Source organism: Aedes aegypti, chromosome 2, assembly GCF_002204515.2.
Source record: "Aedes aegypti strain LVP_AGWG chromosome 2, AaegL5.0 Primary Assembly, whole genome shotgun sequence".
In the NCBI taxonomy this organism is placed as follows: domain Eukaryota; kingdom Metazoa; phylum Arthropoda; class Insecta; order Diptera; family Culicidae; genus Aedes; species Aedes aegypti.
Genome location: NC_035108.1, coordinates 461,126,921 through 461,145,701, shown reverse-complemented (window position 1 = coordinate 461,145,701; position 18,781 = coordinate 461,126,921). Strand labels below are relative to the sequence as shown.

Below are 18,781 nucleotides of genomic sequence, written 5' to 3'. Positions count from 1 at the left end.
TCTACATATCTCGTTGTGGATAATGAGATATTCTTCTATAGTCAAACAAAACGGTTTAACGGTTTAACAAATATGCATCCTAATCATTTTACAATATTTTAATGAACCTAACTATTCGTGTATGTTACATGCTCTGTTCAAAATGGTACAAAATTTTCAATTCAAACCTATTACATCGCAAAACGTAAATAATCATAATGAGGTCAACATTATACTTCCTTTTTATCATACACATAGCGTAAGTTCTATCTCCTAATTCAAATATTGAAATTTATTTTTTACAGAATTGCGAACTACTTTAATAAAAATTCAGTTCGAATTTGGCATTTGGCACAAATAATTCATGTTACCAATAACAAAACGGTGCCAAAGCCGGACGGTCTGTTTGTAGCAATTTATTCTACCATGAAATTTTTTCGAACGAACCGTGTAAATTTCTGAGACATATAATGCACATAATTGGAGCGTGGAACATCATGGATATTTACATGATATGTCATGTAAACTTCAATTATATGTCATGTAACCCAGCAGGATTCTGTGTGATTACATGACATATAACACATTTTTACATGATTTCAGACTTAAATTTACATGACGTCATGTTTACATCGCACAAATGAAGTTTACATGACGTGTAATCTTCATTATTTTTAACTGTGAAATTTTGTAGTTTAGGCTCCTCTATGCTTAAACGATTTGTATTATAGTAGGTAGATGCTAACTCCCAAAGTTGAATAGATTTGGAAGAAATTTGACTGCGCACACGCTATTTGAAATTTATCCTTCCTTCTTCTGTCGGGTGTGAGATCACTGCGTCCATTTTTTAGAACTACTGTGATATACCCTTTTGCTTTTACAAAGACCCTCAGTGGCGAGAACGCACCGGAATACTTTGCGCGGTGACTGAACTTTTAGCCATCTGCCATTGATGGGCAGAAGTCCCAAGTTGCAGCATTGTGAATTCTCCAATCTGGTACGATCAGCCTGATAAAACCGACCACTTCCCTGGGGGATGCGGTCCAAATATCGGCCAGCTTCAAAAAGGGCTTGTCAAATATTTTGGACCTTCGTAGTTTATGTGCACTGCAGGAGCAGAGAAGGTGTTAAGAGGTTTCGCACGTTTCACTACAGAAACGGCAATTTGGGTTTTGGATGGCTCCGATCTTTTGTAAATGGTATCTGCTGGAGCAGTGTCCAGTTATTAGACCGGTGTAGGTGCTGAGGTCCCTTTTGTTGAGACCAATGAGTTTTTGTGTTTGTTTCGAATTAATTGTGACGAATCTTTTGAACTGAATCGCATTGGAAACTGTTTTCCAATTGGATATAATTTGACTGGACAACCAGCTGTTCAGTTCAATATTTAGTGAGCAGTTTGATATGCCAAAGAATGGCTCAGGACCAATGAATGTATTGGCCGAACCATTCCTGGTTAGCTCATCGGCAATTTCATTACCCTCTAGACCCGTATGCCCCGGCATCCAATATAGTTTAACTCGATTGCGGATGGCTAGGGTTTTTAGAGCAAGAACACATTCCCACACTAATTTTGAGCTAAAAGTGTAATCTTTCAGAGCATGAAGAGCTGCTTGGCTGTCGGAGAAAATACAGATTGTGGCATTTCTGTAATTCCTCTTTACGCTGAGCAGCGAACATTCAATGATAGCATACACTTCAGCCTGAAAAACTGTAGGCCACTGTCCGAGAGGGACAGAGATTTTAGTTCTTGGTCCGTGCACTCCAGATTCAGAACGATTGTTCATTCTCGATCCATCAGTGTAGAATTTGATTGAGCCTGGAGGAATACTCGATCCACCTTCTTGCCACTCTTGGCGAGAAGGAATGAACACCGTATATGGTATGTCATAATTCACAACCATTTCCATCCAGTCACTGCATTTTTCTATAATTGGATTTATAGAAAATTCGTTTAGTATGCTTAGGTGACCGGTTAAATCAACTGGCAGAAGGTTTATTGATCGTTTTAGCCTCAGAGCGCTTTTCTCAGCATCCAGCTTTATGAATTGATCTAGCCGGGCAGATTAAGCTTTGCATCTAGAGCGAATGAAGGGGCGCTGCGAACTGCACTTGTTGTAACCTCGCTTGTTTTTGGCTACCAAACAAGGGAAGCGTAGGATATTCTAGGCCGAACGATGGCTTTATATATCCACATGATCATTTTTGGTTTAAGGCCACTTCTTTCCACAGGTCTTTGAGCAGACCCACAGAGAATTGAGACCTTTATTTACCATGTTTAGAAGATGTGTGTTCCAATTGAGTTTAGCATCAAGCGTAATGCCAAGGTATTTGACTTTCCAAGTAACCAATTAGCACTCTAATTCGTCCTCCGTGCCAATATAGTACTATTATACAGCTGACATGCCCTATATTAGCCGTATAATAGCCTTAATAGGCCAAAAAGGCGAATTAGCGGGCTATTGGTTACGTGGGTTCATTTGAGTAAACCAATTGTGTTTGATTAAGGAAAAGAGGTTGCATGTACCTTTCTGCGCTTTGTGAGAGGAACAATCGTAGTTTTTGAAGGATTTATCCCCAGTTTCTCTTTCAGACACCAGGAGAGCGTGTAATCGAGAGCTGATTGCATTCTTGCAAGGACAACGCTTTCAAATTTGCCGCGTGCAAAGGTGAAAGTACCCCTCCTTGAGGACACCCCTTTGTGGCCATGACAGTGGCGCACGATCCGCTCAACTCGGATGAGATTCGGCGATTTGCTAGCATAGAATGTACCCAGGTAGCAATGCATGGGTCAAATTTTCTCCTATGCATTGCTGACACTATAGACGAATAGGAAGCGTTATCGAATGCACCCTCAATGTCAAGGAATGCCACGATGGCGATTTCCTTTGCATGAAAAGTTTTCTCGATCTTGTTGACTAGCATGTGTAGTGCTGAGATCATAGATTTTCCACTTTGGTAAGCGAATTGGTATTTGGAAAGAGGCATTGCTTCCATAAATTTTGAATTTATGAACTCTCCTAAGACCTTTTCCATTATTTTAAGCATCACTGACGACAAACTTTTCGGTCTGTATGCTTTGGGATTGGTTTTGTCTTTTTTCCCGGCTTCGGAATAAAGACAACTCGAACTTGACGCCAGTCATCTGGAATATGTCCTAAGACTAAACTGGCCTTAAAAATCTCTATCATGGGAGGAATAAGCGTTTGCTCCTCTTTCTGGATAAGCGCTGGGAAAATTCCATCCATGCCAGCAGAATTAAATGGCTCAAAGGATCTCACTGCCCTTTCCACCCTTGCTCGCGTAAAGGCTTCTTTGGCAACCTTCAATGCGTCTCTTTTGGTACTTGAGTCCCATGACAGGAGCTCTTGTTGACCAGAGACGCCATGTCTGTTGCCATTAGCGTTCACGATCGCTTCAGGGATAGAATCAGGGAAGTGAGTCCTCAGCATTTCACTCAGTGTTTCTGTGGAATCCACAGTGAGCGAACCGTCAGTCTTTCGGAGAGTTCCCAGACCATAAGAATGGTCTTTCGATAGAGTTTTATGAAGTCTGACAGCTACGGGAGTCTTCTCAATGCTTTCACACATGAGAACCCATGATTTCCGCTTAGCTAGCCTTATTTCCTTGTTGTAGTCTGTCAGAGCCTTTGGGTATTGGCTCCAATCAGTAGAGCGTTTGGTACGGTTGAACTCCCTCCGTGCAGTTTTCCTAAGCTTTTCAAGATGGTTGTTCCACCAAGGGACATCTCTGCTCGACCGATTTGAAGTTTATATTGAGATTACTATGGAAAACGTCAACCTTCTGTGTTCAGCCCTCTATCTATTCGTCATAATATTTTATGGAAATGTGAACAACTTGCTCTCATGTCATGGACGTCAGGATAAATTGTTATTCATCATCATTAAGTGGGTTTACCTGTTGCATGCTTCACCAACTGTTCGGCAGGCAACAGTGCTGCTCCTGGTGGGAAGAATTGCCAGGCTACTATGTTCTACAGCATAAAAAGCAGTGTTGCTCTGATAGTAATTGAATGATCATCTCAGCATGATTTAGACTTTGTTATCAATAATAACAAATTATCCTTACGTCCAATCATAATGTGGTCTTCGGCAAAATTGTAGCTGGGAAGATTTCACATGAGAGAGTTTGTTCACTTTCCCAAAAATATTATGACGAAGAGATAGGGGGCTGAACACAAAAGGTTGGCCATTTCCATAGTAATCTTAGTATAAACTTCGAATGGCGTGTGCACAGTCAAATTTCATCCAAATCACTTCAAATTTTGGGATGACGATTTTCATCGTAATTGTCACCTTTTAAGCATAGGGGAGCAAAAAAATCAAAATTTGCATCAGTCAAGGATGCATGATCTAATGGTAAGCTCGTCTCATGCTTTTATTTCAAATCTGTTGAATATGTATGACTACGAATTCTTATTGTTACAACGGTGGGAATGTTACGTAAATATGATTATTCAACAAACCATGAATGGTTCGTCACTGTAAGTGTCGACATAAACTCTTGTTCATAAGTAATTTATGTTTAACATTTTTTTTTAAATTTTTATGTTATTTCGCAGCTACAAGCTGCTGTTAGGAGTATGAATAATAGCAAGGCTGCTAGATAGTCACTAAAGGTCTCTTATTTTGAGAAACATTTTCACAAAAGCACTTTTTTCGACAAAAAGTCATTGTTAATAAAGGCCAAAAATTCCGACATAAATTACGGCCATTTTTTCCTGATTAACTTGCACTAAAAAGTTTTTAATTAGATCATTCCCATAACAATTTCATAGCAGTATCAAAGTTTTTGTTCAAGAAATGTTGAAAAAAGTTAATCTTTCAGGTTAGCATAGTGTAAGTTCATTGTTGAAAAATTCTTCTTCAATAGCAATTCGGATTTCTCGTGGTGGATGTCGTTTCAAATATTTAGGTCCAGCACAATTGTGCTGCTTCGTCCGGAAAGGGTTTCAACCGTCTATTAAGGAATGCACACTAAGGTTAAATAATAGGGTAACCTTTACTGTGTTTTTAGACTACCTAAACAGTCAGTAAAATGAAAATTATCGCCGCTCGTATTTGAATGGCAAATACCATCAAATTTTATTTGCTGTTGATGAATGATACTGGAAGATAGCCCTTTCAACATTTTTTCTTAGTTTACTGACTTATTCGGTAATCCAAAAACCTAGTAAGTTTTACCGAACTGAGTGAGTAAGAATATTTTATCGTTTAAAAACCTTATTTTTACATGATTATAAGTTATAAGTCCTTGGGTGTACAAATACATATCAATAAAGAAAAGCTTTGTAGAATTTCTTGATTTAAAAAAATCATAAAATTTTGCGCTCATAAAATCACACATGTTTTCTTCAAACAAATTTTATCTTCAACTTCATATTTTTGAAACAGAATAATTAAAATTGGCTGTATTAAAATAGGCGCCAATGTATTGTATAGGAAAAAAAATAACGATCGATTTTTGGAAGTGCAAAATATTCGTAGCAAATATAAAAATAATAAATAAAAAATGCAAAATATGAGCTCAGTCAGGTAAAGCTAAGAGCCATGTTTCTAAATATTTTATCATAGTTCGAAGATAGGTTTTGTCATACATTTTCTTGCAAATTCAAATGAGTTAATGATCCCAAGGGTTTAACCGTGTATCATTCTTATTTTTGAATATAAGATTTTTTATGGAATCTACTGAAGGGAAGTTATAGAAAACTTTATCTCATTTCATCTCAATTGATTAAAACAAGTACTTTTTAAACGAGTATCTAAAGAATTCACAGTGGCGTATGGCCAAACAAAAGCTCAAAAAAACCTCCTTAAATTATCCGTTATTATTTTTCGTAGGTTCTTATACTATTGAACGATGTTTCCCCCAAAATTAAGATTAATCGAGTTTTTTTGGAAACAATATCTGTAGTAAATCACCAGATGTTCTTTTCCAACACAGTGTAATTGAACTGAAATTAAACTGATTCTATTTTGACGTCCTAGTCACTTTTTTTTTGTCATCATTGATCATTTTTTTCTCAAATCTAAAATAATTAGTTTTGGCTAAAATAACTATTTTTGGCTAAACTTGTCGCTACCAGCCTTGTAATGGCAAAATTTTGTGGTACATAGACCTCACATGAGATCATTGATTTGAGATTCATAATAAGAAAAGGAATAGATTCTGAAGATATTCTAGGGCAAAGTTCTTGGAGAATGTTGAGCACGACTCCGGAACATAATTCGCACAGAATATTGTGCAGGGTTTTCAAACAATGCTAGAGCAGGGTGTCTACTACCTGGAAAAAACTGGAATTATCAGGGAATTTCATTTAACCTGGAAAAAACCTGGAATTCTCAGGAAATTTCGACTACACTCAGGGAAATTATTTTGAAGCAGTAGTACATGGTAGAAGATGTCGTTTTTGTTTTGTTATTCAATCAAAAAAAATTCGGCTGCGCCGCTATCAAAACGCTAATTAACATGTTTAGTTCATCTACTTATAGGTATTCTACTAAACAGCTCAAAGATTTATTATGTTTAGTCCGTTTAACGATTGCTATTTATTCAGCGTATAACATGTTTAGACAAGGATGCATGATTCAGATTGCCAGTTTCAGTTGAGTGTCGTTCATGAGCTTATGAGACTTAGTTGAAAACATTACATTTTTTCCTGTTTATGTCTTTCATACAATAATAATAAATTTGCTATGTAAGAAGATAGCAAAAAATACAAAAGGTACAATAATAGGGGCCCAAATAGCCCTAGCGGTAAACGCGCAGCTATTCAGCAAGACCAAGCTGAGGGTCGTGGGTTCGAATCCCACCGGTCGAGGATCTTTTCGAGTTGGAAATTTTCTCGACTTCCCAGGGCATAGAGTATCTTCGTACCTGCCACACGATATACGCATGCAAAAATGGTCATTGGCACAGTAAGCTCTCAGTTAATAACTGTGGAAGTGCTCATAAGAACACTAAGCTGAGAAGCAGGCTCTGTCCCAGTGGGGACGTAATGCCAGAAAGAAGAAGAACAATAATAGTATATTTTCTGAAGTTGGCTATTTTAATGCAAATCTCTATTAATTTTATTATTTAATCAATAATTATGCTTGAGAGAAACCTTCCGAGACAATTACGCGACTATTCTACAAGTTCTTAATTATATTTTTCTCAGATCCCAAGGAATGCTTCAGCAATTCTAGTAATTTCTCCAGTGATTTCTTATGGAATACTTACAGGAAAGCTGGCTGGCACAATTCTCCCAACTGGTGGGGAACGTGCTTTTGGAGCCGGCCTTCTGATACAGGAAAGCTACCAGCGATACTTCAATAAGTGCCTCGAAAAAAATAAATCTTAATTTGGTCTAGATTTTTATAGAAAATTTAAAAATGTTCTGTGAGATAAATATTTTTTTTTTTCAGTAAAAAAAAACATCAGTCATCTTACAATTTCAAAATATTTGGCCAAATTCAGATAGTTTACGAAAAAAATATTCGCCGTGCATGAAAGTTCAATAACAATCGAGATTTTGACACCGTATGGTGAATAGATTAAACAAGTAGGGCATTGTTTAAAAAAATGCCAAGGTTATTGAAATGTTATTTAGGAAGCGATTTTTGCGATTTCCTAAAACAAATAAACTGTTGCATTTATCGACTTTGTTAGATTTCACGCAAATGTCTGTGTATCAAAAAAACTTAGTCCACCGCACTAAATTATTGCTGCTATTTGGCCCGCGGTTAAAAAAGCTTCAAACGATCATTTCAAATTTCCTGTATTCCATATCTAACAACCAGAGGTGCGCATATCGTTTTTCTTCGTGTTTAACGTTTCATACTTAAGCCTTCTTAAGGCCTCGTTGCACATAGGTAATCGTATTTCGTGCAACATGTCCACTAGATGAGGATTATGTGAAGTGGGCGATGATTTTATAGGAAATCGTTCTAAAGAATCAAAACAGTAGATTGGAGTACCTTGTATCTTTCAATTTCGCCCAAATTGCTTAATTTCGTCAAATACGCGTATTTCGACTAGCACTTGTAGCCTTCTTCTGAGCTGTGGTGTATGTGGTAATAGTCTAAGTATGCTACCGTTTCAAATACTTGGTTAGAGTTATCCATATCATCCGTGAGGCAAACAAATTGATTGGATCTGATAATAAAACTTCGAGCTTGTTTAGTGGAATAGCAATAAGTATATGAAAAACTGAATGTAGTACTATAGCATTCAATTCCACTAGAGTATGTATCCTTTGACAGATACGCGTATTTCGAGCTTAACTGTAAGGCCGTCTTCAGTGTTGTGTACTAAACTCGACTTTGTCTAGTACACGACACAGAAGTCGGCCTTACAGTTGAGGTCGAAATACGCGTATCTGCACACTTAAATTATTTTACCGTAATCCGTAAATTTCACCGTAATCTCAACAGCTGAACAGTTCGGTAAAATAAATAAACGGAGTACGGTAAATTTTTACAGTATTCCGTAAAAAATCACCGGAATCCGTAAAATTTCGACGGAATTACGGTGTTTTATTTCACCGAACTGTTCAGCTGTTGAGATTACGGTGAAATTCACCGTACGAGCTTAGTGTGTGTCAAAGGATACAAACTCTAGTGGAATTAAATGGTATAGTTTCAAATTCGGTTTTTCATCTACTTCATTGGATCTGTTAGAAATTTTCATCGGCTACACTGGACACCTTCTAGCACAATACTGAGCAATAGGCTCGGAAGTCCAGAATATCCAGCAGGAGTTATTCACAAATTTAGTGTAACGTAACGTACTTGATGTTTTCAAAGTTCACATTTAACCCATGAAACTGATTCTTTGCACAGTTTAACTGGGAAGCATCTACCAATTGTACAGTTTCCTTCTCCTATGTCAAATTTAAAACAATGTATGTACAACATCAAACAATTCCGCGCTTCTTCGATTCAAAGCACCAATTTTGATCTCAAAACTGTTTTCACAAGTAGAGATTATTAAGGTCAAATATATTTGCCATTTCCAGGACAATTAATTTTCGTTAAAGTTACTTAACAAATCTGCTATCATTGCTGCTTGACCCATAAAACTTCGACGACACAATATGCACCGCAACTTCTCGGCTCTCGGTTATCATCCCAGTATAAAATGTTGTGAACTTTGCAATTAATTGCTTTTTCGTTATTATCGACTATTGATTCCGAAGTAAACACGGCAAACAAAAAGCAAACGATCAATTGGTTCATAAATTTCATAATAATCACCCAACCGAGATAGATTACAGCCTCGTCTAGGCGCCAACGCTTCCCCACGGTGGCGACAACTTTCCGAGCCAAACCGGACCGATGGCCGCATCTGTTGCAAGCATTATCGGAGGTAACCTCATTTCCACCGGTTTGCGTATTCCACAAGCGAGAGCCTCTTCTACAGTCGTCATAGAGCGTATGAAATGGACCTGAACCGTTGGCGGCGCGTAAGGAGATCAGGTTCATTCAAGAAGCGTAGCGCTGGGACTTATAATTCTCATTATCAGCAGAAAATGAATACCTAAATATAGCATGTCCCTTCGACACATGGCCGTAAATAGGGAGAGCAGACCTAGGGGGTCAGATCTGATTGTTTCGGTGAACAGTTTTGAATGATTGACAAAAGTTTTCTGTTGATTGTTGGAAGGTTTCTGAAGTCTGTTTTTTTAATACAAAAAAGTATCTGCGGTAACTATTTTTCACTTTCTCCTTGCATTTATTCCTGATGTTAGAGACTTCAGAGAAACCTCAGAGAATCTTACGCGATTATTCTCAGGGAATTTCTTTTCAAATTCCACGAGGAAAAGTCACGAGGTATCATTCTTCTTGTAATTTCTTCTGGAATTCCTTGAAATTCCTGTATCGATTTCGACAAACTCTTCTAGGAATTCATGCAGAAATTGCTCCAGACATTTTGAAGGGACAATTAGAGGAAATTTAGAATTAGCTCCATTAAATCCAGCACAACTACTTCTAGTAATTTTCCCAGAAATAACTCAGATTTATTTTTCCGATGCTATCTCAAGATATCAACCAAAGACTTTTCTATCGATTTTTCAGTAATTACTCTAGCAGAGCATCCAGTGGTTTATGCAATTCTTACAAGTAAAATTTAAAAGGTTCATTCTACAGTTATTGAAATAGATTGTTAAAAGATTTTTCCAGAAACCCCTACTAGAATTCCTCATTTTTTTCTATTTCATCTTTAAATACTTTTTATATGGATTCCTTCACGAATTTATCCACGATTTGTTTCAGGAATCGTTTCAGTAGGAAATCTATTAGGAGCTCTACAAGGATGTCGATAAATTTTCCAGGGATTCCTCATCATCATAGCCGACGTAGGCACCAAATATTCGAAATGCTTCTTTGTTGGTTTGCTTTCTTTACCCAATAGTGCACTCGTTGGCAGGACCGGATCAACAAAGGTATGGACTCGGGGACCATTGTCTTGTGGGGGCCCTTTTCCAAGAAAAACAGTTTGATAGAATAGACTAGATATGTTTAATGTTGTTTTGATAATGAAAATCAGAAGTCAAACTATATTTAAACGTTAAAAAACGGTTTAAGTCCCTTAGTATATTTTTTGTGTTTACAGGGCTTATTCGTCAATAACATTCAAAAATCCTGCTTATTGGTGCCTTAATTCAATTTTTTTGCAAATAAATTAGTGAAGGGCTACTATGGGAATCGATAGAAGAATCACCGGATAATACCCTGGATGGATAGGTTTTCCTTTAAAAATATCTATCTAAATATATATAAAGAATCTTTGGAGAAATTCCCCTTATGTAATTTCTATGGTTGTCCTTGGAAAAATCCAGGTTATTCTTAAGATATTGGGAACAGAATTCATGGAAGAATTTCACGGGAAATAATTACATAATGAACTCCTGGAGAAATCTTCGGAATATTCTCTGAATTTTTGGCTAAAGTCACGATAAATTACAAAAGAAGAGAAATGTCTGGCCTGATGAAAAATAAAACTCTTATCTTCTGGTTCCTTTTAGGTTATTTTTTGTTTTTCTGTGTCCTGTTTGGTTCATATTCGGTTGCTTTTCCTCTCTAGTCTCTTGTTTTCAAGCTCCCGCTAGAGTTCTTTATTCAAGGCACTAAAACGTTAATAGCCCTCGATGAAGTTATCTTCAAAAAAAAAAAAATAACAATAATAATAAAGTCCTATTACTTGATCTGAAGATTTACAAATTGCATTTGAATTCAATCTTAAACTTTGCTGAGAAAGCTTTTGTTACAGTTGGAAATGTCACGTTAGAAAATCGTTAGGAATTTAAGCAAAAGGATGGCGCTCTACTTGTTTATCTAAATCGTTTTTGAATCTTTCTTAATCTTCTTGTTTCTCATAAAGTCCACAAAATCCCATTGTGAATGTTTTGATGCTTTGTTTGAGTTTTTTTAGTTATTTGCATAAATTTTGTCCATTATTCCTGATTCAAAAATGCAGCTTGGAACACAAAAAGGCATTTTCCCAGCAATGATAGTGCTGGTACTTACGTGTTGACCAAGCAAACATGGGTAGTATGGTATGAATTTACGTAAACACCTGGTTATTGTCATAGCCACAGCACTGAAACGGCTGTAATCCACGAACAACTGGAGTGAAGCCAAAATTTCGGTACTGAAGAAGGTGCTGATTTAACAGCTCGTACAAAAATACCGATTTAAGCACGAAACACACTCGTTTTGAATACGACATTCACATTTCACTTATTATTCTGGTGTTACGTGCGTATAATTTTATCCAGTTTTCTGTGATCGCACGATAATTTAGCAACAGTTTATTAGGCCCAATGATAAACGGTTATTAATAGTATTAATTTTTAAAATATTTCTCTACCGCGCGGGGTTTGATTAGGGTAAAGCCTAAATTTGTTTACTCAGCACTAGCACCACACAGATATTGGCTTGCTTAAAGAACTAGTGCTTACTTAAAGGGGTTGTTCAAAGCAACCTGGTTTATACCCAAGGCTGGTAGCGAGTCTCTTTTTGTAAGCCAGTCACTTTAAAGTCTCTTCTTTGAAGCCATTTCAACTAAAGCCAATTTTTTCGTCAAAAAGTCACTTTTTTCAACTATTTTGAGCTAAATTTTATAGAGAAAATTACGTATCACCCTTTTTTCAATTTAGGTTAAGCTTAAAATTAACTTCATGTCATGTTCCACGTAATTCGTAATAGTATCTAAGTTGTTATTAGTATGGTGTAAGTTCATTATTGTAAAACTAAAGGTTTAAATGTTTAGTATTCTTTTTGAAAATCTCTGCATTCTCATTTAATAGGATTTTTTATATCTTGTGGTGTATTATTAGATGTTTGTTTTCTATTGTCGAACACTACGTTTCAAAATATGCATCCTAATTATTCTCTTTGTCTTAAAAATTCGTTTTTTTACCAAACCTTCCTAGTGTGAAGCACATTAGCTCTTTAAGTTTTTACAAAATCTATAAAATAGGTATTTAACACTAAAACGCGAATCCAAATTTATCATACTTCTTAGTACAGTCTTTATTTGCAAACCAAACCTTTAAAAATGGTCGTATAGACCTTGGGTAAAGTATACTTCCTTTTTTCTTATGTATGTATTGAAGCATCTTTGATGAATGTATATTATCAACTGCTTCTAGAAATTTTGAAAGAACCTCTTTCGAAGCTTTTTGAGAATTCTTCCAAAGCATAAAGTCATGGATTAATACGTCGTACAGAAACGCATTAGTATTTTTAATTTCATACTTTATGACAATTCGACTGACTTAACCCCCAATACCAAGTGAAACATGAAAGTGTCCTAGTAATTTTGATTAAAATATTATAAGCTTTGTGCTAATAACTACTTTAAAAGCACTACTCATTTGAACGGCCTATTAAGCTTATCGTCTTTATGCTAAATGCCTATTCGGCCAAACGTACCTCCCCTTAAACTTGATGATGGGAAATTTCAATTTCACTCAGGCTTGATTCAACAACTCGGCGTTCAAATGATACGTCTATGATTCATTGGTCCTAGGAATCATATTCGATATTCTACCATCATTTTTAATTTAAAATATTGATTGATGGCCAAATATTACATTTTCCGTAAGCATGATCTAGTAACACTAATAGAAAGTATTCTCCTGTGAATATTATATTTGATTCAACTTCATCTATAACGCTAATAATTCTTATCGACTTGAAGTAATGGAAAAAATTGGGATAAACACATTTTACAATGAATCAAAATTTAACGGGTTTTAATCGAAATGTTAAATGACAAAAATTTCGATTACACAAGTATGCCAAATTCTTTTTAAAATATACATTACAAAACAAAATACTTTGGTGATATTAAAGACACAAATGATGATCTTTTTCAAAGCATCTTTCTAAAACTTTGAAAAGGTTGGAAATCTACTAAAAAGAATTATTTGCGTAAATGCAAACTTTTCTGTTTTAAAAGAATGTTGGCAATATCTTGAAATTTTGGAAGTACAATAAAAAATCAAAATTTGGTGCTCAACTAGACCTACTACCTGTAGTAGATCATATTGGATATTCCCTTCTTCATCGTGAAACAGTGTAGTAGAACTGAAATAAAACTTATTACGTTTGGATTTTCAGGTCACTTTGAGGCACTTTTTCTAGAATCGGAAGTCACTATTTAGTCACTTATTTATCAAATCTGGTCACTAAAACAACTTTTTTCGGCACCATTTTTTGATACCAGCCCTGTTTGTACCATAAGCTAAACTGCCGTGAATCGCAAGTCAGTCCCATCTGTAAAAAGTAGGCATTGAGAAAATTTTCTGTGATGTTTCCAAACTCGTTTTCTACACAAATATTCAAAAAAATTGAGGTGATTGGAACATGTTCAAATCTTAATGAAACTTTTACAATTTGCTATTCACTATGCTTTCCGAGAAGAATATATAGATGTTCATTTTTGAGTTACACAGTGCGGAAATCTTCAATGGGACTGATATGCGATTACTTTTCATTATGGAACAATTTGACTTGCTTTTTTTTCATTTTTTTCGGAACAAATCGTACTATCTCATTAGTGCAGCTGAAAGAGCATTGGAAGAAATGTTGAAAACTGAACTCAACTCAATTTTGACAAAAATGCAGATGGGACTGACTTGCGATCCACGGCAGTAAATTTTCCGAACCGAACAAACACTAGACAAACCGTGTGTTTATTCGGATAAGTTGGTGTATGTGCTCATGTAAATTCATAATCTTATAATTCAAATATACAAACAAGGCTGGTAGCGGCTTAACAGCAAAATAAAAGTGACTGAAAAAATCAAAAAAGGTACAAAAAAAGTGACTTCAAAACTGAAAATATTAGCTTAAAAATATGCCTTATAACAAAAATACGTTAACCAATAGTAATATGATTGATTATGAAACTTTGAAGTGGTATTCTGTATTGTAATATGAAATACACGACTTGATTGCTCAATTTGAAAATTTTATTCATCAAAATACGATATGTATGGAAAATTACATGTTGGTACTAAGATGATCATAATTCGAAGCCAAGCCTCGAATTTTCACGAGTACTAGTCTAGAGAATCAAACAGCGCTCTGAACAAAAAAAAATCGTTTGGTCATCACTAGAATGCATTCAATCGATTACATTTTCAACGCTAACGATTGTCAGGACAGGTTCTCTAGATCTGTCAACTTGAAAATTCGAAGTTTGGCTTCGTTTTATAAATACCTCAAATCTATATTTTCCAATCTATAACTTCCAAAATAAATGTACACCGGAATTGAAGTGTTTATAATTAATTGAAATTAATCCAATATGTTTCATGATGTTTCTGGGCTCATTCTTGGAGGAGTTATAGGGTAAATTTTCAGCAAAAACTATAGAAGATTTTTTGAAGAATTTCTAGGACAATTTGAGGAACAATTATTTATGTTTTTAGTGGAATGGAAAGAACACAAAACGGAAAAAGAAAACCCAGAACAAAATGTTATCAAAGTTACTAAACGATTTTTTTACTGAATTTTACTGAATTTCCTTGAATAATAAATATTTGGAGCTCCAGTGAACTTTCAAACTTATTTTTTGAAAAAGTTTTATTTGAATTTATTTAGATCGTAGGCCAGGGATCCCTCCGGGTTACTCACCCAGAATTGTTCTAGAAATATAAGTAGTAATTGGTTGAAAAGATTTTGATTTGATTTAGATCTGACGAAAATTTCAACAAAACTATTCAAATACCTCACTGATAAAAATCTATCCTAAATTGTTCCTCAAATTTTACCTGAATTTTCACCACAAATTTCGCATAAACCTAAACAAGTTTCAGACATTCTGACAAAAAAAGTTTTGTATGGTGTTTTGCAGAAATCCCCCTTTCTTGAATTTTAGAAGTTCATATTAAAAATAATGTTTGTCTTTCGCATGATGAAAATATACTTACGTCTTGCTGTTTTAGTTAAAGAAGACTTTAGTTGCTTTATTTGAACATCACTGAAATAGTGACTTTGTTGACCAATTTTGTGAAAATAGTGTAAAATGTCACTTTTGTTAGCAGGTCTAAAATAGTGACCAAATCATTAAAAAGTGTCTCGCTACCAGTACTGTACAAATAACAAATGTGTTCCGTTTGCATGTCCAACAGGTTTATTATCAGGTAAAGAATCCATCGAAAAAAAGTAGTTTGGCCATATTGGCGCTTACGTTGACTATGCGAACATGGGCAGCACAGTGAAAGATTGAAAATGTGGATTAAAAATAGGTTTGACCTGCTTTTCTGTTTTTTGAGTCTAAACTTTAGGGGGCCAGGCCCCCTTGCCCATCCCCCTTAATTACGCCAATGCCCTTCAAGCTATTAATTTGTTGTTTGTGTTTTCTTTGCCCCTATCGCTTATTCTAGAAACGGAAATTTCACCGCTCTTGGACAAACATGCCGTGTGGAACTATCTGCTGCGGAACAACATAGACAACCTGGTGAAAATATGGATTCAGATCAATGCGTGCATCCGTTGGTCGCCCGAACTGGCCAAGGGTGCCGCGTTGAATTCCAAAGCGTTGTCCACGATCAAGATCGACATCTACGACGATCCGAGGTTCAACGAACGACTTCGACAGCTGTTTCAACGGTGGGAAATCAACGACTTCATGATCTCGCAGCTCTCCAGTCAGCGCAGTATGTGTCGCAACGAAGTATTGCTCAATGCGTTGGCGACCTGCGGTAAATTCGTCGATCATGAGCGGGCAGACTCACAGCTGGTTTTACGAAGGTTGTTCACAACTCAGACTCTGTCCGCAAACAAGGCATTGTTGCGGACCAAACAGTTTCAGGAGGGTTTCACCAAACACTTAGTCGAGAACAGATTGTTTCAACTGTTTGATCTGAGTGTAGTCGACCAAGAACGCCTTCGAAACATGAGTACAGATGAAAACTGTGATAGTAGGAGAGAAGTGGAGCTGTATTTGTCTTTGAATGAGCTCAAAAACAATGGTATTACTAAGGATAGCCTTCTGAGAATTTCCAGCAAAGTTTCAGAGTATTTAAGCAGCTCGGAGCAAAGTTTCTATGACCAACATCCCGCTATATTTCTGTTCGAATACTTTTTGAACGCTAACAACGTAACATTCCCCAACGATGATCAACGGTTATGGAAGTTGCCCCATCTACGCAACTTCATGAACAGACTGAAACACAATCCCGTGTCATCGGTATCGACCAAAGACTTGCTTGCACTGCATGATCTGCCCTGCCTGGAAACGGTACGAAGCAATCTCTTCAAAAATCGCGATGAAGACGACAAAGACCAAGACGAAATTCAAGCCAAACAGGCCGTCATCAAAGAGCACGGCCTCATTCCTCATTTCAATCATCCTATACTTATCGAAAAATATGCCACACCCGTCAGTCTGAACTATCTCCATTACATCCAGCAGTATCGCTCGTGCTATGCGCTCTACCTATTCTATCTCGATCAGCTGAAAAGCTATTCACGGATAACACCTCCGCAGATCAATCTGGCGGCGCGATCTGTCGCAGAAATAGCCGTTGAGCACTACCGGGATGCCAATCTGGTCGCGCATTGTGTCGCCTTCATCGAAATGCTTGGCGTCGACAGTGCCAAAACGCGAGCTTACATACGCTGCCTGAACATGGTCCCCAAAGTCGGTCCCGATTTGCTCAAGATTTCAACGGTCGAGCTACTCGAACGATGCGAGGCTGTGGTGGGCAGCAAAAACTGGGACGATCCAGAGCTTCTACTGGACGTGGAAGCCATGGTCACTGTGTGCCGATGCAGCTCCCTCCGGTTTCCGGAACAAATCCTCCGTCGGTTGCTGGGGGAAAACGATTGGTTCCGGTTCTTGCTGTTGGTGGAATATCTGGATTATCCTACTGAGCAGGTGCTGGAACTATGCAGAACGGGGTTCGGCGACGACAATATAGGAACAAATGCTGTGAGAGCGATTAAGTACTACGTAGAAACGGTGCAGCGTCGTCGCAGTTCTTCGCCAACGTTGCTGCGGAGGAAGACATCACGGAGAAGAAGGAAGGTAAGTCCAGAATCCGGCCTGTGACTCCAGTTTTTTATGAGTTTGAATAGTCTCCACTTAAGTATCTAATATGTAGTTATATTTGGACCAATCGTAGAATAAACCCAATTATGTTTTAACTTTGATTCAATTTCAATAAAATATTCTTGCTTGGGGTTATGCTTCACTTTATCTCTTTACTTATGTCTGATAAAACTGTTCTACCTACACATAAGTCTACCTTGCGATAATCTGTTCGAGGCTCAGTACAACTATGTTATTTCAATGCTCAAACTTATTTTATTAGAATTTCAAGAATAATTTATCTTCAATGTCAAATACAGTTTCCAATTAATAATGTGCTGGATTTTCACAGGATACTGGGCATGAATTCAATATAATCTAGGGAGAGATATGAACAGATAAATATCACAGTTTTGTGAAGAATTATCACATACTCTTTGATAAGATTATTCTGGAATACTTGGAAAACATTATCATAGAATCTTTAGCATGATTCCGCTGAATCGTTACAAAGATTTTCTCCGAATCTGGGACATCATGCTCACAATATGCAGGACAGAGTTCTCACATAATGAGTATAGGTGAGTTTCTAACTGAACTCTTAGGAGGGTTCTTATGAAATTTTGGAGCATAAATTGGTAGGATTCTCGCTAAATCTAAGATACCGTGCGAGCTCCATATTATAGACAGTTCCATATTCTGAACGGTTTACGACAAACTTAATGATTTCAATCTTCTAATCCAATTTTTTGCACAAAAACTTATATAACTTACATCAGCTACATATTTTCTTATCGTATATCCGAGGCACATATTTATTTTGGCAATATTTCACGCGATTTGACGAAAAATAAAGTTCGGACTTTGACAAACTTGAAAAAAACATGGCCGCTAAGCCTGTGCACTAAGACGCCGGTCAAAACATTTGCTTCATTTTGGGTTGACAATATAATCAAATTCCATTCGTAGCTGCTGGAAACTGATCGGTGAGAATATATCTTTATATTATTTACAAATATTTGGAGCTACTGCGTGCAATCTCTTATTAATCAAGTGTTCAAAGATCGGCACCAAATGTTGTTGATTGATCCTTATTATGAACAGATATGCCGCGGCAAAAAAGAATCACCGTACACGACCCGTGGAAGCTGGAGAAGACTATTACTATTGTCATGAAGGGATTTTCGACTAGAAGCACGGCAGGTCTATACGGAATTGCGGCCAGTCTTCTATACTCCAAGGTGAAAAATCT

General features: G+C 36.7%; 1 protein-coding gene across 1 annotated transcript in view; it reads left to right on the top strand.

The window, feature by feature from the left end:
- LOC5569717 (spatacsin) overlaps nucleotides 1-18,781 on the top strand; it is a 72,004-nt gene that overhangs the window by 32,012 nt on the left and 21,211 nt on the right. The window contains exon 3 of the mRNA XM_021848186.1: nucleotides 15,881-17,526. Coding sequence (XP_021703878.1) covers nucleotides 15,881-17,526 — 1,646 coding nt within the window. The remainder of the gene's footprint in view (nucleotides 1-15,880; nucleotides 17,527-18,781) is intronic.